The sequence below is a fragment of the Aethalodelphis obliquidens genome, unplaced genomic scaffold (assembly GCF_003676395.1).
Source record: "Aethalodelphis obliquidens isolate GAN/ISIS:26980383/991018 unplaced genomic scaffold, ASM367639v1 scaffold7, whole genome shotgun sequence".
Taxonomy (NCBI): Eukaryota; Metazoa; Chordata; class Mammalia; order Artiodactyla; family Delphinidae; genus Aethalodelphis; species Aethalodelphis obliquidens.
Window position 1 is genome coordinate 12,409,547 of NW_020837951.1, and position 27,383 is coordinate 12,436,929.

Here is a 27,383-nt window from a genome sequence, read left to right on the forward strand (position 1 = left end):
GGGTTTCTTCTCTAATCTGAGCTGTGTAGGAAATCAGGCTGGCTGCTGTCCTCCGTCCCACTCCTGACCGCGCTCTGCTGGGCCCCGTGCCAGCCCTGCAGCCTCAAAAGGGTCCAAGGGGGGCTCTCAGCCCAGCAAATGCTGGAGACAGACAGATCCCTCCGACGTGCTGTCGAGACGGAGGGGGGCATTTGAGCTGTACCCTTAGATGAGAAGTTCACGGAAATAAGTTCAATGGAGGAGATGCTGGGGGACCAGGGAGGGAGGCACAGAGGAGCCTGAGTGGGAGATGGGGGAGAATCTGATACTGCGAAGTGAAAGGGAATATGCGATGGGAGACAGGGCCACAGGGCTCCAGCTTCCACACGAGTCTGGGTCTCATACTGGCCTCATCGGGTTCCAGAGCCACCCTGTAATCTGGGGAGTGGGAGAGCGCATCCTTCTGCCGGCCGCCAGATGTTCTTGTAGCAGCAGAACCTTTTGTGCAAACCAGAGCCCACCAGGAAGGGAGTGGAATGGCTCTGCCTGGCGCAGAGGCTTCCCCAGCGCCCCAACCCCACCCCGTGGCCCCGCACAGAGTCACTCCGAAGCCTCAGCTCAGGGTGTACGTGGCCATCGCCCCTGCAGGGCCCCCCGGTTAGTTGTTGCATTCTCCATCCTTGACCCCATCCTTGTCTTCCAATCCATTTATCATTTAGATATTTAGATATGTGTGTATCTTTGAAAAGGAAGTTTGTGTGTGTGTGTTCCTTTACATGAATATACTTTATTTTCAAAACACAGTTTGGAAACCCCCAGTGGACATCAGTCCTGTCATTCTACTGAGGTGAGTGACTGTTGCCTTGGCGGGGAAAGGTGATCCCCCATCCCTGTGTCGCAGCTGAGCGGGCCCAGGTCTCCCTTGACTCCTGGCTCAGCAGGCCGCTCATGGGGCCCTAGATCAAAGGCTAGCTTCCTGCCCTTGCGACCTTGGCAAAGCCCTCCCAGGCCCGACTCCCTCTCCTGAGCAGCCCTTGGTGAGCCAGGGGACAAGGCGCAGGGGGCTGCAGGGTTCGCAGCCTCTAAGGAGGGAAAGCTACGCAAAGATCCAGGTGATCCAGGCTGCTTGTGGCCCAGGTACAGTCCTGGAACGTTTTCAGCTGACACGTGAGATCCCTGGGGGTGATTCTGAGGAATAATTACTCTGTATGCACAGCTAACGGATTAGTTTTTACAGCAAGCGGTATTGAATACCTGCTAAGAGCCAGCTCCTTTATTGTATTATTTCATTCAATCCACATAGCTACCCTATGGGTTTAAGCATCATCATACATTTTACAAATGAGGAGACTGAAGCTCAGAGAAGTGAGGTGACTTGCCCAAGGTTGTGTGATACCCTGTGATGCAGCTGGGATTCACACCCAGGTGTGTATGATGCCGAAGCTGCGTTCTGTCTGTGGCACCCCACCGATTCCGTGCTTAGGGTAGGAGGCTCAGATAGGGACGCTTCCGAGAGGAAGAGGCAGTCCTGGGTAATCGTTTCTGGGCTTACAGGAAGATAGCAGCTGTGAGCCTGGGCACAGTCATCCTGTCCTACTGCCCTGTGAAATCAAGACTGGTAAGGCAGGCAGCTTGTAGTAAACAAACAAACAAACAAACAAAAAGCAGCTGGGCTTTACCTTCAGGAAGACTTGGATTCAAATGCCGTGTGACCTAGGGCAGGTCACTTAGTTTCTCTGAACCTCAGATTTCCCATCTCTAAAAGGTAATGCTAAGCCCTTTCTTACAAGGCTGTTGTGTGGAGCTGAGATAACATAACCACACTGCCCGCACACGAGTTGCTCATTCAATTACATTTGTCTACCATTATAAGGTGATGGCTCTCAAACTTCCATATGCGTAAGAAATACCTGAGAATGCAAACTGCTAGACCCCAGTCTCAGCGATTCTGATTAGCAGGTACTAGGGTGGGGCCCAGGAAGAGCTAGTTCACAATTTTGCCCAGGTTTGTGATGCAGGTGGAGTGAGGGTCCCCCTCCAAGAAATAGTCTAAGGAAAGTACACTTAGGGCCACTGATGGCAGAAAGCTTTTATTCCCGAGTCAAAAGCCAGGTTCTAAAACTACAGCCTGCTCCCTGGGCCAGCCAATGCCAGGGGCACAGAAGGAAGCTTGTGACTGAGGGGGCTTAGCGCTCACGGCTTGGGCTTAGGACCCATGGTCTCGTCCCAGCCCTTCCGACACGTCCGGATGATCCACTCGTGCTCGTCATCATCTGCAAGAGAGGAAGAGGGAGAGGCGGTCATGCCCTGCGCCGGGAGCCCCCAGGCGGGGTCTTGGGGCTGGGGTGCATGTTGGAGGTGGACCTTGCTGACGGAGCCAGGCACGACATGGATGGGCCGCTCTGAGCTGGGCCCGTGCCCAGTGTGACATCCACCAATGTCACCCCCGGGACAGCCGGTCGAGGCCTTCGTTTCTTTTCTGGGCTTTCCATTCTGGACGCTTCAGAGAACCTGTGGTTTCCCAGGGGGCTGACACCCTCCGTTTGCCCAGGTCCTTTCGGTGGGGAGAGGAGAGGAGGATCTGGGGGTCCTGTAGGCCCACATGCATTTATCTCCCTTAACTTAATCCTCATGACCACCCGATGGCAGCAAGCCCACCTTTCTGTGGACGGACTAACAGGCTCAGAGGATGAGTCGCTAGTCCACAGCCACAGTGTTGGTACGTGGGAGAGCCCAGAACTTGAGCACCGGGGCTGTCTGAGTACAAGGCCTGTGCTGTTTTTAAACCTCAGAGAGAGAGAGTTGAGTGGGACACATCCCTTAGTCCACAGCACACTCTCTGTGCCAGGCCCCTCTGAGGGCTGACTCTATTTTCATTTTTCCCCTTTATCCTCCAAAGCCACACCCAGCCGCTCCCCCCACCACGACAGAGACCCACTCCAATGGCGGGATATATACCCTAAAAATGCACGTAGCTCTGTAAAATATGTGCTGTTGTTTTGTGTGCGAATGTGGTTTCAATTTACATAGATGGCATTGTGCTGTGAATTTCATCGTGCCTCACTTTTTTCACTCAACACTACATTTTCAAGATCTATTCTTGTTGCGACGCGGACATCTAGTTCTTTGCTCCTGACTGCTGCCTAATATTCCATGGTGGGCTTCCGTCATGTCGTACTACCCATCCTCCCAGGGGTGGGCACGCAGGTTGCCTCCACCTCCGGTGACCGGGGATGACGCTGGGACAAACGTTCTTGGGTCCATCCCTTCGTGGATACGTGGGAGAATTTCTCTGGGATTATATTCCAGGAGGAGTGTTACGGAGCCGTGCACATACTTCATTCCGCAACACTCCCAGCGAAGCCCATGTTTTTCTCCCCAGCGCCGCAATGCCTGCCTGCGGTCCTTCCCTCGTTCCTGCCTTCCCTCTTCCTGGGGATAAAGAGCCCCGGCCCAAACCCCTGCCCTCGAGCAGCTGTCCTCAGGGCGCAGCACCAGAGTCTCTTGATTCCTACCCTCACCCCCTGCCTAGCTCAGTGCCTCCCTCTCGAGCGGTGGGAGTATGGAATTACTCATCCTCCTTGGGTACCAAATGGCAGAAGCTAGACATAAAAGACACTCCTTTGAGCTGAAACGCAGAGGGCCTGAGATAGCCTACCCTCCGAACCAGAGACGCCTGCCAGGAGCCCTTTCCTCTTCTGTGACAGCACCACTCCCCGGCCCAGGGAGACAAGGCTATTGTCAGCCTACTGTGCGCTCTGTAATTTACAAACGTCGATCTGAGTTTTTTGTGAGAGCCCAGTAGGGTACGAAAGATTACCTCCACTTTACAGAGGACGAGCCTTACCTCGTGTCCATGGCCAGCGGAATTTAAGCCAAGGCTCATCAGACCCCAGAGCCTGACTTTTCACCCCAGGGCAGGCCCGACGGTGCCAGAAGGCGAGGCTGCCCCACAGAGCTGGCCTCCTCCGTAAGCCCCCCCCTCCATTAGTTCTTTGTCTGTGACCTCAGGAGAAAGGCTCTCTGCCTGCACGCTCTGGCCTCTGAGGACTGCCCTCAGCAGCCGGTGGGCCTCAGTTTCCCCGGGGAGGCTGCGGGGGAATCCGCACCTGGCTGTCAACCCCGGGGGGTTGGGGGGGGATGGTGGGCGGGGAGAGCGGCGGCACACAAGGAGTTAAGTGCTGGTGAAGCGCACTTTTGCCACACCGAGAGCAGCCTGGTTGATAATTACAGTTCTGAAGTCTCCGGGCTATTCGAATCAGTGCAGCTGCAACCTCTTCAGTGGTAACCCTGAAACCAGACCAACTGGGTTTATTGTGCTGAACCAGTCCTCAGGCCCCTCCCTGATGGTTACAAATTGACAGCAATGGACTTAACAGCCCTCTTCACTACCCCTTTCACTCTCTACCTGGCCGCTCAGTCACCAATTTGAATGACAGATGCCTCCCCTCCCAGCAGCTGCTCCCCAACCCTCCCCTCCACCTCCCCTGTGCCGCGAGGCGGCTCCCCTGTCCCTGCCACGCCAGGGTGAGGCTGCCCAAGCACATTTCATCAATATTTAAAATGGAATTAAACCTGCAGCTTTGATTAATGCCTCCCAGATCCCGGCAGTTGTGATTACTATTTTGCAAATTGCGATTGTTGGAATATGTTAATATGATTGTCTGAGAACATCTTCACCTTCTAGGATAATTTTCCCCCTTTTTCGGCAGGACGAGAGGGGGAGAGGAGGGGAAAAAAAGATGGGGAAAAAAACACCCCGCAAACTCTTTAATCAATTGTAAATTATTACCCTCGGCACAATTGCCGGTGGTTCAGAGGAAGGGGAGGGAGATTTCTGGTTTGGTGCATTTATCTTGAAAACTTTTGGCCCCCACTGGCCCAGTAATTCCACCCTGGGATGTTATGGGAATAATCTATTTGTCTCGGTACTATTTAGAATCAAGAAAACTGAAATAACCTATGCTTCTAAAAACAAGAGGATGATTACTTTGTTGTATATTCATTCATTTAACAAATAATTTCTAAACACTGACTATGTGCCAGGCATACTGCTAAGTTTGGGGGGCGGGTGGGAGACACCATGTGCCACATGAGAATTTAGCAGCCACTGAAAAAATATGGTTAGGAAGTCTGTATAGCAACATAGGAGGAACGTTTCTGATATTATAATAAGCAAAAAAAAAAAAAAAAGATGGACGGAGGTAAGAAACAAAATTCCATAGACAGTATAATCTGTGTAAAAATTGTGCACAGAAGAAAAATTAAAAATAATAAATTGAACGTGAATCACGGTCAGCTCTGAGCAGTGGGGCTAGAGAGGTTCTTCTCTTTTTGGTATTTCCCAAATCTTTCATTAATGTGTATCCGCAATAGAAAATAAAAATAATCATTGGCTTTTTTCCTACCCTCTAATTTATTGCCTTGGTAATTTCATGCATTTTAGTAAATGAAGCAAAATGTTTCTAGGTTCCTAGAAACACCAGTAGGGTTCTTGAATTTCTAAAAAGTAAAAAAATATTGGTAAAAATGCATAAAAGTTGGAGAATAGACGAATCTCCTGCGCAGAAGAATTCCAAACAATTTATGTGGATAGTCTGCCGTCAAGGAGATGGGGCATAACTCCCTATTCCTTAGATGTGGGCTGCATAGGGATTTCCTCGTAAAAAAGACAGTATAGGAAGGGGGTAAAGAACCAAAAAAAGAGTAACTTTTCAATGAAGAAACCTGACAAACACACCTCATCCAAGTGATCAAGGTCAACGTCAGCAGTGATAAGCCCTGTGGATAGTGTATAGCCTTGATATGATGAAAATGGCCCTTACCTCTGTGGTCTTCCTCCCCCAAACCCACAACCCCGGTCGAATCATGTGAAAACCATCAGACAAATTCCAATCAAAGGACATTTTACAAAACACTCGACCAGTACTCCTCAAAAGTGTCATCGAAAACAAGGAAAGTCTGAGAAACTCTCACAGCCAAGAGGATCCTAAGGTGAAGTGACAACTAAATGTAATGTGGTGTCATGGGTGGGATCCTGGAACAGAAAAGAGACATTAAGGAAAGATGGAGGAAATCTGAATGAAGTATGGGCTTTAGTTATTTTTATTTAGTTAATAAAAATGTATCGATATTAGTTCATTAATTGTGACAGATGCATGGTACAATGTAAGATGTTAATAATAGGGACACTGGATGTGGGGTATAGTGGGAACTCTCTGTACTATCTTTTCAATAATTCTGTATATCTGAAATTGTACTCAAATAAAATGTTTATTTTTAAAAATGCCTGAAAATCCAGTGTGCTCTGTAAAAGGTGAGATGATCATGTTCTCCAAGAGGAGTGGAAACCTTTTCACATACCCAACCATCCAAAATAAAGTCCTTCACGCCCTTTCCTCTGTCCTGGGCCCTGCACTTCACAATTTATGATTCTACACAAATATGGAGAACAAACTAGTGGTTACCAGTGGGGAGAGGGAAGGGAGGAGGGGGCCATACAGGGGTGGGGGGGGGGAAGGGGTTATTATGGGATTATATGAAATCATATGTATGAAACTTGAAAATTGTAAAGCACTATAGAACTTAAAGAATCTTTCATTCAATAAAAAAATTTATGAGCCTACACTTACTTGCAGATTTCCTTACATAGTTTTCTCTCCCACTGGGCTGTAAACTTAATGCAGAGACTATGTCTGCCTGTTGACCACTGGACCCAGCGTGCCGTAGGCAACCAACAACTGCTTTGCCAGTTGAAGTCTGGAATAAGTCTGTTGCCTTCTGATTTGTCTTTGATTGCTATCAACAAACATTCCTGACACCTATTTCTTGGCATTCACGTCTCATCTCAAATGTCACTTCTCAGTGATCCCTGATATCCGGTGTTCATTTTATCTCCTTCAGGGCGTATGCCTCTTGCTGCAATTTTCTTGTTTATTTACATGTTGTCTGTCTCCCCATCCACATTACAAGCTCCAATGAAACCAGGGCCTTGTCTGCTTCTTCACTGTGGCATCATCAGACCAGTGTCTGGCACACAGGAGTGCTTAGCCCACATCTGTTGAATGAATGAATGAACGATTAAGTCAACAAGCTCAATCCTGTGGCCAGCCCTGTGCCTGGTCCTGGGGGACAGAGGGGACTGAGACCCAGAGGGTTGACCCAGGCACTCTGTGGCTTAATCTGTCTGCTCTTGGGGCACAGAGATTTCTTTATTCTGGTTCTCAAGCTTTGGAAGTGACCTCGCTGCTTCCTGCATCCCCTCCCCTGCTGCCCCCAATGAATCTCACCCATCACTAGGAGAGCTGGGCTTCTTACAGAGAAGAAAAGGAACTTGCAGCAAGAGAGACCCCCGAATCTGACCATAGGCCACCCAACTGAGAAGCTTTCCCTGTGAAGGCTCCCCACTCCTTCGCCTGGACCTTAAGAACTTTCCAGCCTGCCTCCCTCCCCGGCTGTGAAATGCAGCTACCCTGACGTAACACAGTCGCCCACAGGCATGTGTTCAGTGCCCCCGTGCCTTTGTACAAGCTGCTCCAGGGAGCGGGGGACACCCTTCCTTTCAGGACCTGGTTCAGGTTCAGGGCCTCTCAGAGCTCAAGAGAGGCCCAGGGTACTTCCCATTTCTGGACCTTAGTGAATATAAAAGTGAAGAAAGACCTAAACATGAGTATAACAACTGCAATATATTTTAAACGTGTACGTTTGACACATTAATTCTTTCAACACACCCAATGTAACATGGATGAGTTTTTCTAGGATTTCTGTCAAAGAAGTAGAAATACACAGCGCATTAAAGATGGTGTGGTCAGGAAGCAGGGCTGCCTGCATGATCATGGTTTCCTTTCAGGCCTATCACAGCCCCAGCTTCAGGCACCTGATGAATGTGTGTCCCCCTGGCCGTCCTCTGCCACCATGGGCCCTGCCTGGATGTCACCTTCCCTGACCCAGTCTGCGGTCATGGTCATGGTCACCATGATCAATTCACTCTTCAGAGCCCGGCGCAGATCCAGCACTTGAAAAGTATTTAATAAGTATATTAAATATACTTATTTAATATGGATGAATGAATAAAGAAATGTAAGCTTTGGGGACATAAAAGTAATAAGTTTGCTCTGTGGGATTTAGAAAAAGGGGGAAGAATTTCTTCCCCACCCTCAGCCAACAGAGCTGAGAGGGCAAAGCAGACATGCCAAGGGCGGGGCCAAGGCCAAGGGCGGGGCCAAGGCCAAGGGCGGCGCCAAGGCCACCAGCCGCTGTTTCCTTTCCTGTCTCGAGGCCAAGGACCGAGCAGCCCCACCACATGGGGAGGATGGGTTGTCTGGGCTCACACCTGGGCGCGAGCCACGCTCCGGAAGCTCAAAGCCCTGGCTGGCCTGGGGCCCCACGGTGAGGGTGGGAGGGGCAGGCCCGCACAGGCCACCAAGCAGGGCCCAGGTCACGGAGAGTGTCATTCGTGCAGCCTGCAGGTCGGTGCAGTGCTGGCGGAAGAAGAGTCCTGAAAGTCGGACGGCACATGCAACACAATGTTGGCTCCCCTGATGGCTGGCAGGGAGGCGGTGTGGCACAGTTGTTAAGGGCGCGAGCTTTGGAGCTCGGCCGCCACTAGCTCAGAGACCTTGGGCAGATGGCCTCGCACCTCTCTGGGTGTCATTTCCTCATCTGCGGAGGTGCCTGCCTGGAAGGTTTCCTGGGAGGATCAACTGAGGTCATTCCCGAAAAGTGCTTAGCACAGTGCCTGGGGCGCAGGAAATGCCCAAAACCAAAGAAAGCCAGAAGCTGTCTTTGCAAGATGGGACTTAAGGGCCCCTGCGACTGCACAGCATAGGCTGGAGGGAGTTCAGGGTCCTTTGTGAGCCCTGCCGCCATCTTGCTGGGTGATCTTGGACAAGTCACTGCCCCTCTCTGAGCCAGCTCCTTGTCTGTCTAGTGGGTTTAACCAGACCTCCGGCAGAGGGCAGACTGGGGACTGGCGGGGCTGAACGGCCCTAGGTGGGTACCCAGGAAGTGTGAGCTCGGATCATCATTTCGATGGGCCTTTAATTCCCAAACTGGGTACCTTCAAGGGGGTGTTCTTAAGGAACTCAGCAGCCCTGGAACTTCTGGTTCCCTGTGGGGGCGGAGGGAGGCGCTGGGGAGGTGGAGGTCTTTACACAAGGATCAAGAGCCGCAGCTCAACTAGTGCTTTTATTCAGAGCGAGGGGCAGCTTGGGGCAGGCGAGCACAGAGAGGGCAAACGGGCTGATTCAGGTCATCAGGCACCCGCAGGCCAGATGTCGCTAGCTCATGGCACGCCTTTGGGCCAAGCACACCTGCAGCGCCCACCTGGCGTGCGGGAGCCTCGGGTGGGGACAGGGAAAGGGAGGAGACCAGGTGAGTCAAGGTGTCCAGCCTCGGGAGAGGGGATGAGGGTCACACTGGCCGAGCACCCGGGAAGCACAGGGCTCTGTGGAAAGGGGGCACGTCCGTCCTCTTCTCAGCGAGTAAAAGGCATTGGCCCCAGTCAGGACGAGGAAACCAAGGCTTGGGGTGCGAACCGTCTCCCCACCTCATTCCAGCAGCGGGGAGGGGAAGGGCACAGAGTGCTGGTGTGAAGGTCACACTTGATGAGGCTGTGTGTGCACGGGCACAAGTGGGCGTGTTTCCGTCGAAGTGTGGGAATCTACCCAAGTGTGAGCATGAATGTGTGCAAGTGTGCATCGGTGTGCCGTGAGTGTGTAAGTGGTGAAGAGAGAGTGCGCCCGTATGGGGACCCTCAGCCTGCGTGTGACACGCGGTGTGTGGCTGGGTGAGTGGCAGGCGGTGTGTGAGCGTCTGAGTCTGTGCGTGTGTGATCAGATGTCAAGGGAGGAGGCGTGCAGCTTGCAGTGACAGCCCGGCGCGCACCCAGAACGCCAGGTCACGCCAGGCTCCAGGGCAGGAGCTCTGCCGTGAGGGCTGCCCTCTCTTCCTGGGGTCAAGGCCAGCGCGCTCTCAGACGGCTCCTGTGTGAACTGTGGCTGGGGCGAGAGGTGCATGGCAAACCTGGCACCCCAGGCTGTGGGCAGGTGCAGTCCCCAAAGCCCGGCCACACCCTCTGTGCAAATGCAGGGGTGAAAGCGGCACCCAATGCCGGGCCATCCCTGTCCCAACTCCTGCAAAGAGGCTTTGAACTTTGCTGGCAGAGGTGTGGCCAGAGGCCAAGGCCACAGCGTTGCCAATATTGACTGACAGGTGGCTGCCCAGGCAGAGACCACCATTGGGCAGGAAGGGAGGCCCGGGGCTGCTCTTGCTTTCCCTGTAAAGGAGCATCTTCTGGGCTGGGTGGGTGGAGGTCTCCAGGGGGTAGGGGTGGGTGTGGTGAGGCCAGGCTGCTTCACCCACGGGGAACTAGAGGGGCAGGGCCCAGCACCCACAAGCTCGTCAAGGCCTATTCCACTGTAAGAGACATGGGAAAAAATGACTGACTCTGAAACACAGAAAGAGAAACTGCAACACTGAAATTAATAAATGTTATAATTAATGCATAAAGCCTGAATTAATTATTAAATTTAGAAATCAAAACAATGTTATTACACTTGAAATCAATTCGTAGGCTTGGTTTCCTCATTTGTCAAGAATTCTCCAGTGTGTACATGGCTCTCAAGAAATCACAGCCAATTGTTAAAGTCTTGCAGTCACACCATCTACCAAGCAAAGTCTGAAAAATCCTTTCGAAGTTTTAACAGCAAAAAATTACATTTAATATGGGAGCGTGGCTACATTCTGTTTTAATATGTTGAAACCATTGGGTTGAGACCTTCGAGGTCAGACCTAGGGCTGGATCGGGCTGTGACCGGGGGAGGGTGAGTCTGGGCAACGAACATGGTGAGCTGGGATCAGGTCCATGTGCCGGGCACATGCATGTACTTTCCATGCCTGATCTCATGCAATTCTCATACCACCTTTGTTACGTGCACAGTTGGTGTCTCAGGTGGCATTGCAGATGCTCCAGTTGGTGGGTAAAGGGAAAAGTGCCCACGGTCATAATGACCTTTGGGAATCTCTTAGGAAAGCCCCAGACTGGAGAAGGACGTCTCACTAAGTGTCGTACTATTGGGATTCTGACACTATTGGGACAGAGAGTTATTCCTGCTGTTGAGGTCCAGATGCATAGCTGGCCTGTGTTTATGGGCCCTACTGGTAAAAAAAAAAAAATACACATCCTTAAATACTAGCATCAGCCTGTGTGTGGCAAGGTGCTCACACAACAGGAGGTGCACAGGGACGCAGACCAACTGATTCACATCTCCCACACTCACTCCAGAGCAGGTGTGTGCTAAGTAGGGGAGGGTGCAAAGTCACCAACACCATCTATATTGCTATTCTTCTTGTTTCCCTGATTCCCACTTTTATTTTTCAAGCAGTCATAATTGCATTTGTGTTCACTAAAGATGTCTGTGATGCCTGGCCGCTGTACACAGGCAGCGCTGGGAAGCCAAGTGCTGAGGCCAAGGTCACTCGGTCGGCCCTTGCTCTGACCCTCTGCTCCCTTCTGCCCCTGCTCTCCAGCTGCGTGTGGACAATGGACTGACAGGGACGGGCCTGGCACTTGGGCCTGTCCTCCAGGTGGCAGATGCTGGGGGCAGAATTAAGGCTGGGACAGTGGGGATGGCCAGGAGGGATGTTAGGATGTTAAGGACCTACGGAACTCAGACTAGAACTCACTTAATCCTCACAGCAATCTTGCAAAGTCAGTGTTATTATTTTTTAAAGATTTTTTTTAAAAATTAATTAATTAATTAATTTTTGGCTGGGTTCTCCGCTGCTACACGTGGGCCTTCCTTAGTTGTGTCGAGTGGGGGCCTCCTGTTGCAGTGGCCTCTCTTGTTGAGGAGCATGGGCTCTAGGCGCGCGGGCTTCAGCAGTCATGGCACACGGACTCTAGAGCGCAGGCTCAGCAGTTGTGGCGCTTGGGCTCAGTTGCTCCGTGGCACGTGGGGTCCTCCCGGACCAGGGCTCAGACCCGTGTCCCCTGCACTGGCAGACGGACTCCCAACCACTGCACCACCAGGGAAGCCCCAAAGTCAGTGTTATTATCCCGTTTCACAGGGGAGGGCTCTGAGGCTCAGAGAGATGGAGTTATATGTCCCAGCTCACTCAGCTAATAAGGGGGTACAGGTTCATAGCCAAGTCTATCTCCAGAGCTGCAGCCCTCAGCCACTACAGACTTCCCTGAAAAATCTTTCTGCAACTACTACGTCTTTACTGTCTGAAGGATTGAAGCTAAGCTCCCTAACCTGACATTCAAGCCTCTCTCCAGCCCACACTGTGTCCCTCTGCTTTGAATGCCCAGCTCAGACACACTCCTACACACCCATCAAAGCCTACTCTGTCCATCACTGCCTAAGGGAGGCCTTCCTTGACTACTCCTCTGTCTCCCAACACAGTAGTGGGTCTCAGGTGCTCCATCTTGAGTACCCAGGCCCCTGCATCTCTGTGCCTCTGCTCATGTTTTCCCTTCCTTTCCAGGCAGCAAAATCCACCTCTCAAACTTTAAAGCCTAGCCAAACACCACCTTTTCCAGAACATCAACTTGACTTGGGACACACCGTTTTCTCTGTGCTCCCCCAGCACACTGTGCTTCTGACTCCTGGCACCAGCAAAGCAGGGCACTCCCGGTTTTTTGGAGAAAGAATCTCATATCTGGGACTTCCCTGGTGGAGCAGTGGTTAAGAATCCGCCTGCCAATGCAGGGGACATGGGTTCGATCCCTGGTCCGGGAAGATCCCATGTGCCGCAGAGCAACTAAGCCTATGCGCCACAACTACTGAGCCTGTACTCTGGAGCTCGTGACCCACGACTACTGAACCCACGTGCCCAGAGCCCATGCTCCGTAACAAGAGAAGCCACCGCAATGAGAAGCCCGCGCACTGCAATGAAGAGTAGCCCCTGCTCACTGGAACTAGAGAAAGCCCGTGCGCAGCAACGAAGACCCAACCCAGTCACAAATAAATAAATAAAATAAATTTATTTTTAAAAAAAGAATCTCAAATCTGATATTCCACATTAAACATTAATATAAACATCATGGAGAATATAGACTTATTTTGGACTTCCTTCCATGTACTTTTTTAATGGTTTCTGTTATGTTACTTTCTGACCTATATTTTGAGGGGCAGGTTCTCTGCAGGTTCTCTGCAGCCTTTTGAACACTTAGGCTCTAGGCTTCCGTCCAGAGAGTGCCCATCCCGGGTCCTGTGACTGTTTATGCATCTCTCCCCACCCCCGACCCTGCACTGGTTTGGGGAGGTGGCAGGCACTGAGGTGGCCCCAGGTGAGACCCTGGTATCCACAGGGGATCAGTGAGGGCCCGCGTCTGGAGGGATCCTAGAGGGTCTGAGGCTCCAGATGAATAAGAAATGCTGAGGATGATGGGAACACATCCAGAACAGTGCCAAAGGCGGGCTAGAGAGATCAGGGGACTGCCCGCCTCCAGCCCAGTTTTGAAATTGGCATTAAAAGCAGGTGGGAGGAGGCCAGAGGGCAGCTTGCCAAGGTCACTCTGGCTCCTCCCTTTGGGGCATGGAGTTAAGGAGGCCCCTGCATCTCAACCAGCACTAGTCCCTGGGATATAAAATAATCCCAACTGTTATCTGTGACAGGCCTTAAGCTCCTCATGGGCTGGGCACTGCTCTCACTGCATCCCCTGCATCATCTCAATAACACTCACCACAATCCTGGAAGGAAGGTCATAGTTCCACCCCCACTTGTCAGATGAGGAAACCGAAGCTCAGAGAAGTTAAGAGACCAGCTTGAGATCACACAGCCGGCCAATGGCAGAGCCAGGGTCTGAGGGCAGATCTGGCAGAGTCCCTGGGGCCGGCCTGTAAGCCTGCCTGCCTCTCCTGGACCTGAGGTTGAGCAGGGCTCTCAGCCAGCTGCCCTGGGTTCCAGCGTGTGGGCTGAGGAAGCGAGATGAGGCTCCTGCCCCCTGGGCGCTGGCCTCGCATCCACTTCTATTAAAGGAGACGAAACAAACCACGGGGTGCTGGCTCGGGTGGACTCCAGCCACGGAGGGGGAAGCTGTATCCTTTGGATGCTTCCAGGAGGCTGCTGTGGGGGGTGGGGGATGTATTGCTGTCAGAGTCCTGTGGGCACAATGGCTGGAAAGGGAATTTCCAGGGCCTTTGGAATTGGAACTGGGAAAAGAGTCAGGCAGGGGGCGGTTCCCGCAGGTCAGGGAGGGGCACAAGGCAGGGCAGGCTGTCATTCCTAGAGCAAAAGGGCCTTGACGGGCCGATCCCACCCTCTGTAGGGGAGGGGGGTGGCTTCTCTCTGGGGAGAAGAAGGTCCACAGCTTTGCCAGACTCTCAGAGAGGTTCCTATCAGTTCACAGTGTGGCCTCTGGTGTCAGAGACGCCTGGGTTCAAGTCCCGATTCCTCCCTTTAGTAACTGCTCCTGTCAGTAAGTTCTCTGAGGCTCAGTTTCCCCATCTGCCAAGTAGGGATAATGATGCATTCCTCAGGGGGCTGGGATGTGGCGAGTCCCTGGCACAGTAAAGGCATTTGATACTATAATTCCCTTCATACCCCTTTTGCTTAAAGCAGATGCCGGGATCTGTGATCTGTGTGGGCATTTTCTTTGGCAGTTACAAGTGTGATATTATCCCTCCACAAAGCCTTCATTATGGTGCTGCTAACAGTACCGCAGATATGGCAGGCATGGCCCTGCGTGCCAGCCTCCAGGTGATTATAACATTTGGGTAAATTGCCTTTTGTCTTGAGGAGAGACGACAGCGGGAGGGGGCGGGGCAGGAGACTTGCTCGGCCATTTTGCAGAAACCACGGGGGAAGCAGGGTGGGGGGCAGCCTGGGTTTGCCGAAGGAGCCCTGGCTGGCGGTGGGAAGGTGGGTCCTGCCCCAGCCCTAACACAGACAGGCTGTGTGGGGTCCGGCACGTCATCCTCCCTCTCTGGGTCTCAGCTTTCTCACCTGTCAGGTGGAGGCAGAGGCTTCAAGACGAGAAGAGTCTTGGTTGTTGGTGGCATTGAAAGACTCGTGTTCCTTGGCCAGATTTTGAGCGACAAAGTGGGCAGAGAACTATCTAGGGAAAAAGAACCACTACTGCCATCTTATACTCCTTGGATATTTTTATGTCTCTGGGCCACAAGGAAGGCCCTTGGTTCTTTCTTTCTTTCACTACTAAACTCCAGCTTCTCATTCAGAACCAGCTCAAATGTCATCTTTACCTCTGAGTCAGCTAGACCTGGATTCAAATTCCAGCCCTGCCACCTATTACCCGGGTAACTTTGGGCAAAGCATTTCACCTCACCTCAGTTTCATCATCTATAAAATGGAAATAATAAAGACAACTATTTCCTAGGTAAAAGAAAATAAATTATGTAAAGTGCTCAAACCAGCGCCTGGAACATAGAAAGCACTCAGTAAATGGTGGTTATTATTATTACCCTGCTTTTTCACCTGAAATAAACTATGGCTACCTTTGTATATCAATAGGTCCATTCCTTCACTGCCATTTTATGGCTGCATTGTATTTTATTGTAAGCCTATATCATATATTATCTTTTACTTGGCCGTACCACGCAGCTCGCAGGACCTTAGTTCCCCGACCAGGGATCGAACCTGGGCCCACGCAGTGAAAGCACTGAGTCCTAACCACTGGACCGCCAGGGAATTCCCGAGGCTATATCATATATTATTTAATGAGTTCCCTCCTGCTGGACATTTGGGATGTTTTTAGTTTTCAACTGTTTAAATAATACCAGAAAAACTTTAGAAGGCCAAGTGGTCTTTCACTTCTAGCTGCTCACCATGCAGCTTTGTAAAGTTGGGTGGGGAGCAGATAAACACCAACGTCTGGGAGCTCCCTGCCCAGGCCTCTGTGGACAGACAGTCTTGGAGTTGGCTGGGCAAAGTGGAAAGAGGCAAATCTCTGGAGGCAGATGAGCCCAAGTGTGAATCCCAGTTCCTGCCAAATTTTCTGGGGAAATTCTTTAACTTCACCGAGCCTCAGTTTCCTCATTTGTCAAACAGGGATCATGCGAATACACCCCTCCCCTGTAGTTGAGTGCCCGGTGCAGGGTCAAGGCTCAGTCAGTGCCACCTGTCACCCCACCCCCCTATCATCTTCATCCTCTCCTGGTGGAGCCAGCTGTCACCTCCAAAAGACTCCGGATCACCCAGGCCAGGTCACTCTTTGGACCCCGATTCACACCCCTGCTTCTTCCCATCGTCCTTTTACCCGAGCATACATTCAAACGAGGGTCGTGATCTTGATTTTAAATTCTGTCTGAAACCTACAGGTTCAAACGCAAAGGGGCCCTCTCTGCAAATAATCACTGGTATGCGATATTTTTAAGAAGCCCAAGCCATTGTTTCTGATTGAAGGAAAGTTGGTGCTATTTTGAAGAGGAGCACGATTAAGCGGTGGCGTTCTCTCTAACCGTTGGGAATTATACGCTGTTTGAAAGATTTGTGAGCTCTAGGACATTTGCCAGATGTGCTTGATTCGACATTTCAGACAACAAAGGGGATAATGTTGGCGGGAATCTTGACAGCATTTCTGATGATCAGGATATTCTTTGAGGATGGTACTGAGACCTTTCGGGGAGGAATTTCAGCTTTTACATAAACTAATTTGGGATGCTCACTCTCTGTCTTCCACAAAGCAAATTTAGTTCATTGTTAGTTGTATATGTTAAAATGGTTACGAGCGTTTTTTCCTTTGAATATTAATAATGTGCCTTTCATCTGAGACACGCGCATGGGGTGTCATTAATTGCGGGGAGGGAGGAAGGCTTAGTGGTGCAGTTATTTTGCAAATGATTCCTGATAGTAACGTTGAGGCAAGCAACAGCTACTCGAAGAGATGTACACACTGCCAGCACGGCTCAGGCACATCCCTCCTGAGAGGAACGAAAGGGGAGAGTAGGAGGGCTAAGGGTTAGAGTTAATCTCCCAATTTCCCACTATGTTAAAGGTAACTATCCCAAAGGTCTTCCAATGCTTCCCTGCTGGCCCACAGTCTGTAAAGGACCCTTTATAAAAAAGGTAGCATCTCATTCGGGGGCTGTGGTGTTCCTGTCTCAAGACTCTCAGATGGACATTTTCATTCATTTAGAGCATCACTGAGCTCCCCCCCGGTACCAGGAACTACGCTTGGTGCAGGAGCACCTGTGAATGAGACACAGCCCTGTCTGGGAGCGGAGATGCCGAGTAAAGAATAAGCTAGGACAGGGACTTCCCTGGTGGTGCAGTGGTTAAGAATCCGCCTGCTGATGCAGGGGACACGGGTTCGAGCCCTGGTCCGGGAAGATCCCACATGCCGCGGAGCAACTAAGCCCGTGCGCCACAGCTACTGAGCCTGAGCTCCAGAGCCCGCGAGCCACAAGTACTGAGCCCGTGTGCCACAACTACTGAGCCTGCACTCTAGAGCCCACGAGCCACAAGTACTGAGCCCATGTGCCACAGCTACTGAAGCCCGCGCGCCTAGAGCCCGTGCTCTGCAACAACAGGAGCCACCGCGATGAGAAGCCTGCACACTGCAACGCAGAGTCGTAGCCAAAAATAAATAAATGAATTAAAAAATATATACAAAAAGAAAGAATAAGCTAGGACACAAAGTTGGCAAGAAGAAGGAAAAGAAGAGGGTTTGGGCAGAGTTGGGTTCCACTCGACTCTGTTGCCAGCTGTGTGACTGGGAGCAAGTTATTAACCTATTTGAGTCCAGATCTTCTCATTGCAAACTCTGGCTCCTGAAAATTCCCCACTTGGGATGCTGGGAAGAGCAGAGATCAGCAGGTAAGGCACTTAGCGAGGGTCTGGTAAGGAGCCTCCCCAGCTTCGTGACCCTGAGCTGTGGATGGGCAGGTGAAGCTGCATGCCATTCTTCCGGGCTTGCAGGTGAACCATGGCCTTCTGTTGTGTGCTGAGCATGGAGAGATGAGGACTGTGATAGGGGGGAGAGAGGGGGAAGGGCATTCTCAGCAGCGGGGGAACATACGACGTGAGGATAGAGCCATGTTGATCGATGGAGGGCAGCTAGTCTGCTTGGGTTGGACCATGGGGTGGGAAGAGACAGGGGGGTGAAAGGTAGACTGGCACTCTGAACCCCGTAATCAAGTCTCCAGACCCCGGAGTTTCAGCAGGATTTCATTTCCCCAGCAAAACCCTGAGGAGGCAGAGAGACCTAGCACGTCCAATCACATGTCCCCTCAGAGCCTTCCCCTCTCTCAAACACCTAGAGAAATCTTAACAAACCCCAGGGCTTACTCTCCTCTCTCTCCCCCAGCCTGAGTCAGTAATCAGTACAGTGATAACAGCCTCAACTACCGATCACCGGACACGTGCCTTGAGCTGGGTGCTGTGCTATGTACTTTGCTTACTTAACTCCATCTTTTCTAACCACAATTCCTCCAGATTAAGTACTACTATAACGCTCATTCTACAGATGAGGAAACAGCTCCAAGAGGAGACAAGAAGTAAGCTACCCATGGCCACCTAGCTGGCCAGTGGTGGATCCGGGACCAGAGGACAGCCGGATGTGTGTATTCTAGGTCCTGGGCATTTCTCCACCACACCACGCTGTCTCTCTGACCTCTTCCCGCTCTCAAGCCTCCTGCGGGAGGGAGCTCCTAACTCAGTCTCTGTTTTGTTTTGTGTCTGCTGTCTTAATTGCAATATTGCCTACACTGAGTTGCTGTCTTTTATGGTTTTATGGTCCCAACAGAGGCAGCATCAGAGTGGAGTGGAAAGACCACAGGACTTGTAGGAAGACGGGAGTGGGTTAGAATTCCAGCTTCACCATCACCAGTCTGTCATTCATCACTCCCTGACCTGGATTCCTCATCTCAGGACACACCCATTCCCAGCTCACAGGATGCATGTAGAGTCCCAGGAGATGCAGGGGTCGTAAGCTCAAAGGCTTTAAGGGGGGTACCTTAAAGAAATGACAGATGCTGGGAATTCCCTGGCGGTCCAGTGGTTAGGACTCGGTGCTTTCACTGCGTGGGCCGGGGTTCAGTCTCTGGTTGGGGAACTAAGATCCTGCAAGGTGCGGCATGGCGTGATCCCCCCCCCCCGACCGGGACAAACAATGACAGGTGCTAATGGGGGTCAGACAGCAGGGAGTGGTGGAAACCTGGGCAGTGCTTGCCCCCTGTTGGTGCCCAAACCCATGCCGTTTCAAACAAGGGGCCAGCCAAACAAAAATTCTGGCTCGAGAGCCACTGGTTTGAGATCTCTAATGCTTAAGCTTTACAAACTTGGAGGTGCAGAGAAATACAAACTTGGAGGTGCAGAGAAATATAATGGCTTATATTTATTATTGAAAATAAGTTGTCTATTATGTGCCGGGGACTGAATTTTGTATAATTTGTTGAAGAATCTGAGGGACTTGTAGGCAGGTCCTCTGCCCGCCTGCCTGCTTTTCTTTCACAAACGATGAATCACCTCCAACTTGTGGGACCCGTGTGAGGTGCAGAACACCCAGGGCTGAATCAGACACAGACACACGGTCCCCGCCCTCAAGAAGCTCTTAGTCTAGTGGGGAAGACAGGCAAATAGAGATTCTTCTACTGTCATGGGCTAAGTGCTATGAGGCTTGTGGGAGCACAGAGGAGGGACATCTCACACAGACAGGATGGAGGGAGGCCGGGGGGGTGGGGAGGGAGGGGTTGGTCAGGGAAGGCTGCCTAGAACAATGGTCCTGACCCTTAAGAAGGCTGTGAAATCAATTTAGTGCATAGCAACCATCATTTTAAAAAACGGAATAGAAAATATGGACTTCTCTGGGTGTCCAGTGGTTGAGACTCCGCGGTTCCAATGCAGGGGGTGCGGGTTCGATCCCTGGTTAGGGAACTAAGATCCCACATGCTTCATGTAATACAAAAAAAAAAAAAACTGAATAGAAACTATCATAGCACATCTCATGTAAGAATACATACGTGAGTGTGAGTCTGTGTGTGTTCTGGGTCATGATGTAAATCATTCCTGATACGAGCCAAGGTCCAACGGTTTGAGAGCCACAGTGTGAGAGGATTCTTGCCTGCCCTGCTCCCCAAAGCCTAGCGCACTGCAGGCACTCAGAGGCTTCTGGATGAGCGGACGGATGGATTTCAACTCTCGCAATGATCCGGCAGTACGTACTGTCGTTTCCAGTTAAGAAAGGCACACTTGGAAACCCAAGTCTAGCAAACCTGGATCTGTCAAGCGTGCTCACAGCCTAGCAATTTGTAGCTTAGCCGTCCGGGGCTTTCTCTCTGCCCAGGGGGAAAGGAAGCCAGCCCAAGGTGGGTGAGGGGCCGAGGCAGTTCCGAGCGAAAGGCGACCCTTCTGCTGGTGCCCCAGCCTGTGACCTCCTATAAAGCAGCATCCCCGGCTCTGACCCACCCAGGTGGCACGTGCCTCATAACAGCAGTGGCTTAGGCCACCGCGTTTACTCTGGGATGGCCTCAGTCACCCGCCTCGGGCCCACGCGGCCAGCAGTCCTGAGCCTCCAGGATGCCGACAGGAAGCACCGTTTACAGGGCAGATTGGGATGCAGGGGAGAAAGGGCCCCGGGGGAAAACAGAAGATGGACAGAAGGCCAGTCCCTGGAGGGTGAGATGAGTCAAGGGTAATGACGAGGTGGCTACTAACAGAGACCCCTTTTTAGTGGTTTTCAGGACACTCCGAACTTGATCTGCCCTATGGTATCAGGACCAAAACACCCTTCCTCCTCCGTCATAGGCTCTCAAGGTTAGAAGTGGCCTGGAAATCATCCAGTTCAACCGTCTCATTTTGCAGATGGAGAGAAAGGGGCCCAGAGAGGGAAGGCACTGGCCCAGGGCCAGCCAGCAGGCAGCCTGGAACCTGGGGACCGTGGCCCTTCAGATGCCCCTCTCTTGCCATCTTGCTGGAAGGATCTCCCATTTCCTATCCTGTGGCCTCTTGTCTAATGTAACAAGAGAAATCTTTCTAATGGACAAATCAGTTACTATTCCACTCGCCTAAAACCCTCCCTTACTCCCCCACGGCCCTCAGGTGAAAAGGCACCTGTGATCTTTCCTCCGGCCCTCTTGGGCCTCCTCTCCTGCTTTTTCCCCTGACGTATTGGTGGCTCACGCTCCTGAGCGACCTGTAGCCTCTTAGATGTGCAGCGCTCTCCCCCATCTCTAATCCTTTGCACATCCTGTTCCCTCTGCCTTTAACACTCTTCCCAACCCTGATGCACTTGCCTGCCCTGATTTAGGTTTCACATTAGATCTTGCTTTTCCCAGAAAACCTCCCTGGCCTGCTGGCCTCCAGGCTTTGGGATCCGCACGAGGTTCTTTTGCAGCAACTCTGAACTGTCACGATCCATTTCACTGTCACTTGCTCTTGCTGCCTGAGAGCCTCTAGGATGCCACTGTCACCTTCATGCCTAACACAGAGCCCGACCCATAGCAACTGGTCAATAAATATTTGTCGCCCAAACAATAATCAGTGTCTGCCCTTCTAAGAATGGCCTTCCCTTCCCCGATGCAGTTTTTTAAAAGACTTAACTTTTTAGAGCAGTTTTAGGTTCACAATAAAATTGAGAGGTAGATACAGAGATTGCCTGTATATTCCCTGCCCCACACATGCACGGTCTCCCCCATTATGAACATCTCCCACCAGATGGTACATTTGTTACCATTAATGAACCTACATGGACACGTCATAATCACCCAAAGGCCTTAGTTGACATTAGGGTTCACTCTTCGTGTTGTATATTCTATGGGTTTGGACAGATGTATAATAACATGTATCCGTCATCATAGTATCATCCATAGTATTTTCACTGCCCTAAAATCCTCTGTGCATTCCCATGATGCATTTTAAAGTTTATCATCAAGCATGGCTTTTGCCCACAGGATTCTGGGAACCACAATTTCTGATTCCCCAGTCACACCATGCATATTCATGCCTCTGTGTCTTTGCCCATGCTGTTCCCTGTGCCTGGAACGCCCTTACCCAACGAGCCTGTTTATGAAACCCCTACTCATCCTTTAAGACCCATCACTTAGGGAGTTCCCTGGTGGTCCAGTGGTTAGGACTCTGCACTTCCACTGCAGGGGGCACGGGTTTGATCCCTAGTCGGGGAACTAAGATCCCACATGCCATGTGGCGCGGCCAAAAAAAAGACCTATCATTTCTGGGACCTTTTTCCTGACTGACACCCTCCACCCCGGACGGGTGATCAATTCCCCCTCCCCATGCCCCCCCTCCCATTCTCCAGGGCTTCCCCCCACCAGGGCCCACATCACATGATATTGTGATTATATTTTTCTGTATCTGTCTTCTCCACTAGTCTGTGAACCTGCACAGGACCAGCATGTCCTCTCAGTGAGGCAAGACTGGAATACAATTCAAATGTAGAAAACTGAAAATGCATCAGTTGTATTGTACAACAACTGAAGAAAGATTATGCTAACACAGAATTCCCCAAAACACTAGTGCCATAAAAATTCTCCCTGCTGCCCCATCTCCCAACTAATTTTATGGTCAAATAATTTTAGGAAATGATGTAACTATATCTCTCTGGTAGAGATTCACAGTCCACACTCATTCCTTAATTTATTTTTTTCATATACAGCTAATGAGCGCCTAATACGTGCCTGGGTCTGTGCTTGCTGCTGGAGCTACAGCAGTGTGCCTGCTTTTAAGAAAAATTTTGCTTCCTTTCTCCTGTAACTTTGAACTTTACTGGTTCAGAGGCCTTAGTTCTCAAGGAGAAATGGTCCCACCAAGTGATACCACAATGGTTCGATTGAACTGGAAGTGGAAACAGCCACCTAGCCATTTTTGCACCTTATGCCACTGAAACAACAGGCGAAGTAGGGGAATACGTTTCTGGCTGGAGTGAGGGATCTCGACTGCCAGGTGGAAATTGGGCTGCTGTTACTGGGGAAGGGAGACGCTGTATGGAACCCAAGGGGGTTCTCTAGGGCACTTCTTAGTACTTCCACTGCCAATAGTAAAAATGAATGCAAAACTAAACCAACCAACGAAACAACCAAAAAAGGCAGGACCAGTAAGGATTCAGACTCCTCAAGAATGAAGGTTTGGGTCGCCCTACCTGTCAAAAAACCAGACCAACTGAAAAGTGAGCAGAAAGCAAATGGAACATGGAATTTATAATAGAAAAAGGAATTCATAAGTATTAACTACAGCCTCATGACCAGTTATAGAAAGAGGACCGTATCAATGATACAGTGTTTCTTCCTTGCTTGCATGTTTATGTATAACGGTATCTATATCATTTATCTATCTACATATTTGCTTTTATTAACTAATTTTTTTTCTCTTCCTTCCTCTTTTCCCCTTAATATTTTATAGGAAGATTCTTGGCAGTGGCGTGTAGGTTGTAGATTAGGCAGGACTGTCAAGGGATAACATCACTCAAAGATGGAGGCGACGTCTACTGGGTTTAAGGTCTCCCCTCTCCGAGGAGGTGGTGAGAGCATCTTTGTATTAGTAGGAAGGACAGTTGCGACTTGTAATACAAAAGAGCACAAATGCGTTATCTCTGCAGCAGAGAAGACTGTGTTTGGATGCCGAGCAGCAAAAAGCAGTTGATGGGGCCAGTTATGAAGCTACTGACGCTCAACTCCAAACCCACCTTTCTGCACTCTGCTTGGCGATGCTGGGACTGGGACCACGTGGAGGACACTTCTCCTTTGCCAGCTGGCCTCCAGTCAGGTGCTTCAAGGCAGACAGAGGGGGAGGGGACACACTCCTTCCTGTTTTGCTTGCTGTCCTGGTCGGTGTCTCAGCAGTGGCCTTTCACTTCCAGTTTCCAGCCTTCCCCACACTCCTAGAATCGGCGTCATTGTGCTCTCTCTCCAGAGGCCCTCCTGGGCAGTGCCCCCTCCTCACAAGTCTGGGATGCAGCTCCTGGTTGGGGGGGCCTCTATCAATCTACATTCTAATAACCCAATCTCTTGCTTCCCCCCCGCCCCAGTTTTGAGGGGGTAGTTGCTTCCCGCAGTTACTTTCTCTGTCACCTCAATGTCTTCCTTTTGATTTTTCAGCTCTCCAATACTTACTTAACCAATTTCCTGATATTAAATTCTTTGTTTTTCTGACTGGACACTGGACAGGTACAGGTGGAGACAAGACAGACAGAGTCCCTGCTCTCAGGGACCTTACCATTTAGTGGGAGAGGCAGACAGTAAGCAATTCATTACACAAGTGAGTATTTAATTACAGTTGAAATAAGTGCTAGGAAGGAAAACTACAAAGTATACCAGCACCTAAAAGGTCCTGAGAAGCCCTTCAGTACGTAAAACTGTTTAGTATTACTAACTCAGTATCTCCTTAGTTGATTTGATCAAGAAACTTCATGGGAGCCTATTTATATCCAGCAGAACTAGTGTTCTATATAGTACATTCTGTTAATGGAAGATGAGAAGTCAGAGAAAAGTGCCAAGGACTTGGAATACAAGCATTTGCCATGTCCCCCCAGCAGCACCCAGTGGGCGAGGGGTATCTCAGCTCCAGGATTCAGCCACGACATCAGCTGATGATTCCCTTTGCGCTTATTCCAGCACCACGACGCAACTTTCTGATCATCACTGAATTACTGAGTAAATTTCCCTACAGGGAGTGGAAACCCTCAGCAGCCAACCCAGGCCTTCTGGTCTACCTGGCAGTTTCTTTCTCATTACACAGTAGGGTTTCTTGACCTGGGTCTTTAGGGGAACCATCAACCCCTTAAGACTATATGCAAAATGCATATGTGTGTGTGTGTGTGTGTGTGTGTGTACACATATATATTTGTGTGTGTGCATATGTGGGCATTTTCCTACGAAGAGGGTCCATAGTTTTGGTTATTCCTAGTGGGACTATGGCTGTAGAAGAGAGAAGGGTTAGGAATCACGGTGTTAAAGGAAAGTGTTCTTGTTCTTATTTGTACATTGACCCTCTTGCAAGTTTGGTCACTGTAAGTCAGTCCTTCGCAGTCTGATCAGCTTGTGTTCACTCACCAAACTGAGGTTCTGGATCTTCCAAGGTACTCCCCAGGCTGAGGGGCCAGCAGTCATCTTGGACCACATGGCATCACTCACTTTCCAGGCCTTTACCTGTGCTGGTTCCTCTGGCTGAAAAACCTGTCCCCACACCTTAGGGTCAACTCCGCAGCATTTTTTGGGTCTCAGGTTAGCTATTTCCTTCTTGAATCCTTCTCGGAATTTCCAGTTCTGGATTAGATAGCACTTCTTTGTGCTCCCACAGCATCACTCCCACCTCTCTGGGACCCCATTCCCATCTCCACTATCCCCCACCACCATTTAGGGCCATGTTTTTCCCTTTCATTATGCTTATTCCATGATGCAATTAACCGTTCATAGTACTTGTCTGCTATTTGCCAAACGTAAGCTCCACGAGGAAGGGGTTTGTGGCTAGCTTTGGTGCCCAGACCAAGCAGAGCGTCTAGCATACAGCAGGCACTTACTAGATGCAGGGAAGCATGCAAAGATAAGTACTTGAATCCTTTCCATGCTACACTTATGTGCTGTCACAGTTAGACCATTAATGTCCTCTGCCCTACTCTGTGACTATGTATAGACTTGTCAGCCATGAGAATTCCAAAGAGTGAAACATTCAGACAATCAATTTTTGGACAATCAATGATTGGCAAAAGCTTCTTTCTCGCTAAATGCATGCATGTGTGTGCACACGTGTGCACAGACCTACATGTGATCAGACGAGACTGGGCACGTTCAGGGTGGTATGGCCATAGACCAAACCTACGTGTGATGAGAGAAAAGAAAACATGTGCCACATACCTGCATTTCTCAGAAAGCGATTCTTATAGTCCTTGACAATCCTCGTGGTTGGGTTATAGAAGCCATCTCCGCAGTCATAACAGCCTGGAGGGATTTTTCTGGGCGGGTCCATATTGGTGAGTCGAGAGATACCTTGAAAGGATATCATGGATCATTAACTCACCACCAAGGCCAAACCCAGTCCCAACCTAAAGTCCACTTTTGGCTGGTTGCTCATGTGACAATCCGGCCCCATTTCTAGACCACACACTCCCTATCAGGGTACACAGCAAAAGCACCACAAACAGGGCCCCAGAGGAACTTCCTGAAAATGGCTCCATGAGTAGGTTCTGGGAAACTAAGTTGCCTGCATTCCTTGGCTCGTGGCCATGCGTCCCTCTGACCTTCACTTCCATCATCACATCTCCTCTCCCTCTGCTTTGATCATCACCTCGTCTTCTCTCACTCTGACCCTCTTGCCTCCCTCTTATAAGGACCCCTGTGATTACACTGGGCCCACCTGGATAATCCAGGATAATCTCCCCCCTTCAGGGTCCTTGACTTAATCACATCTGCAAAGTCCCTTTTGCCATGTAAAGTGAACACATTCATAGGTTCAATGATTAGACGTGGACAGCCCCCTATCTTCTTCCCTTGACCCCATCCTCTATTTCTAGGGACACCATGAAAAGGGCACAGGTTCTGGAATCAGAGAGACCCTGAGGATGTGTCAGAGTCGGCCACATAGCTAGAAAGGCATGTCTGGGAGAGGAATGGCATTCAAGGTGTGAGCAAAGGCCACAAGATATGAGCCTTCATGCCTCGCTCAGGAAGCCTTGTGGAACAGGGTGTGTGTAAGGAAAACAGCAGGAAAGAAATGGGTCACGGGGGCAAGGATCAGGTGATGAAGAACCCTGACCCAAGCTACAAAAACAGCTGCCAGGCATTGTGCTAAGTACTTGACTCCTACTATTTCGCTTACTCCTCAGAGCAACCCTGTGGTCCCATTTTACAGATAAGAAAACTGAGGCTCAGAGAGGTCAAATAACTTGCCCAAGGTTAGATACTGAGCTCTGTAGCCTATACGTTAAGCTGCTGATATCAGGGGAGGCGAGGGTCTGGGCACCGCCTCCCAGAACCGGGGACGTTGGAACCACCAGGAGTCGGTGTACCTTTAAGGTCATAACCCCTGTGTGTTGTCTCTCTTGGACGCTGAGGCCTGAGGAAAGGAGATAAGGTTGGAATAAGTAACTTCTTGGTTTTCTTCTACGAGTGGGTCTGTAATTCCCTGTCCTCCGGACTGAGGGTTGGATGCCTGCCGAGCGCAGCACACACTCACAGCTCAGGGTCCCACACACAGCGGGGCTCTGAGGTTGGCTGACGATGATAAGCAGGTACACTATCGGCTGGTGGTTACTGAGGGCACACTCCGCGCCAAGCGCTTTACAGCCAGTTCTCTCCCCGAAGCCTCCTGCCAAAGCCCATCTCATGGATGCCCTGCCCCGGCCCTAACAATGCCTGCTGCCGAGGCGGAGAGGGGGCTTTTGGAGAGGTGAGCAGAGTGCCGAGGGACCTGGGAAGGAAGTGCGTACTTGGGATAAGGCTGCTGAGCCAGGAGCCGCTGGAGGAGAAGGCGTGGCCGCGGGAAGGCTGTGC

The 27,383-nt window shown here is 50.7% G+C and overlaps 1 protein-coding gene across 2 annotated transcripts in view; it reads right to left on the reverse strand.

Annotated features, from left to right (window-relative positions):
- Nucleotides 1-2,008: 2,008 nt before the first annotated feature.
- Nucleotides 2,009-27,383, reverse strand: part of MORN5 (MORN repeat containing 5) — a 33,467-nt gene continuing 8,092 nt past the window's right edge. The window contains exons 3-4 of one of the 2 annotated variants that reach the window (XM_027104960.1): nt 25,749-25,880; nt 2,009-2,252 (exon numbers count right to left, since the gene is read on the reverse strand). In XM_027104960.1, the coding sequence (XP_026960761.1) occupies nt 25,758-25,880 (123 nt within the window). In that variant the 3' untranslated portion in view covers nt 2,009-2,252; nt 25,749-25,757. The remainder of the gene's footprint in view (nt 2,253-25,748; nt 25,881-27,383) is intronic. The other variant, XM_027104959.1, reaches the window with a different exon arrangement.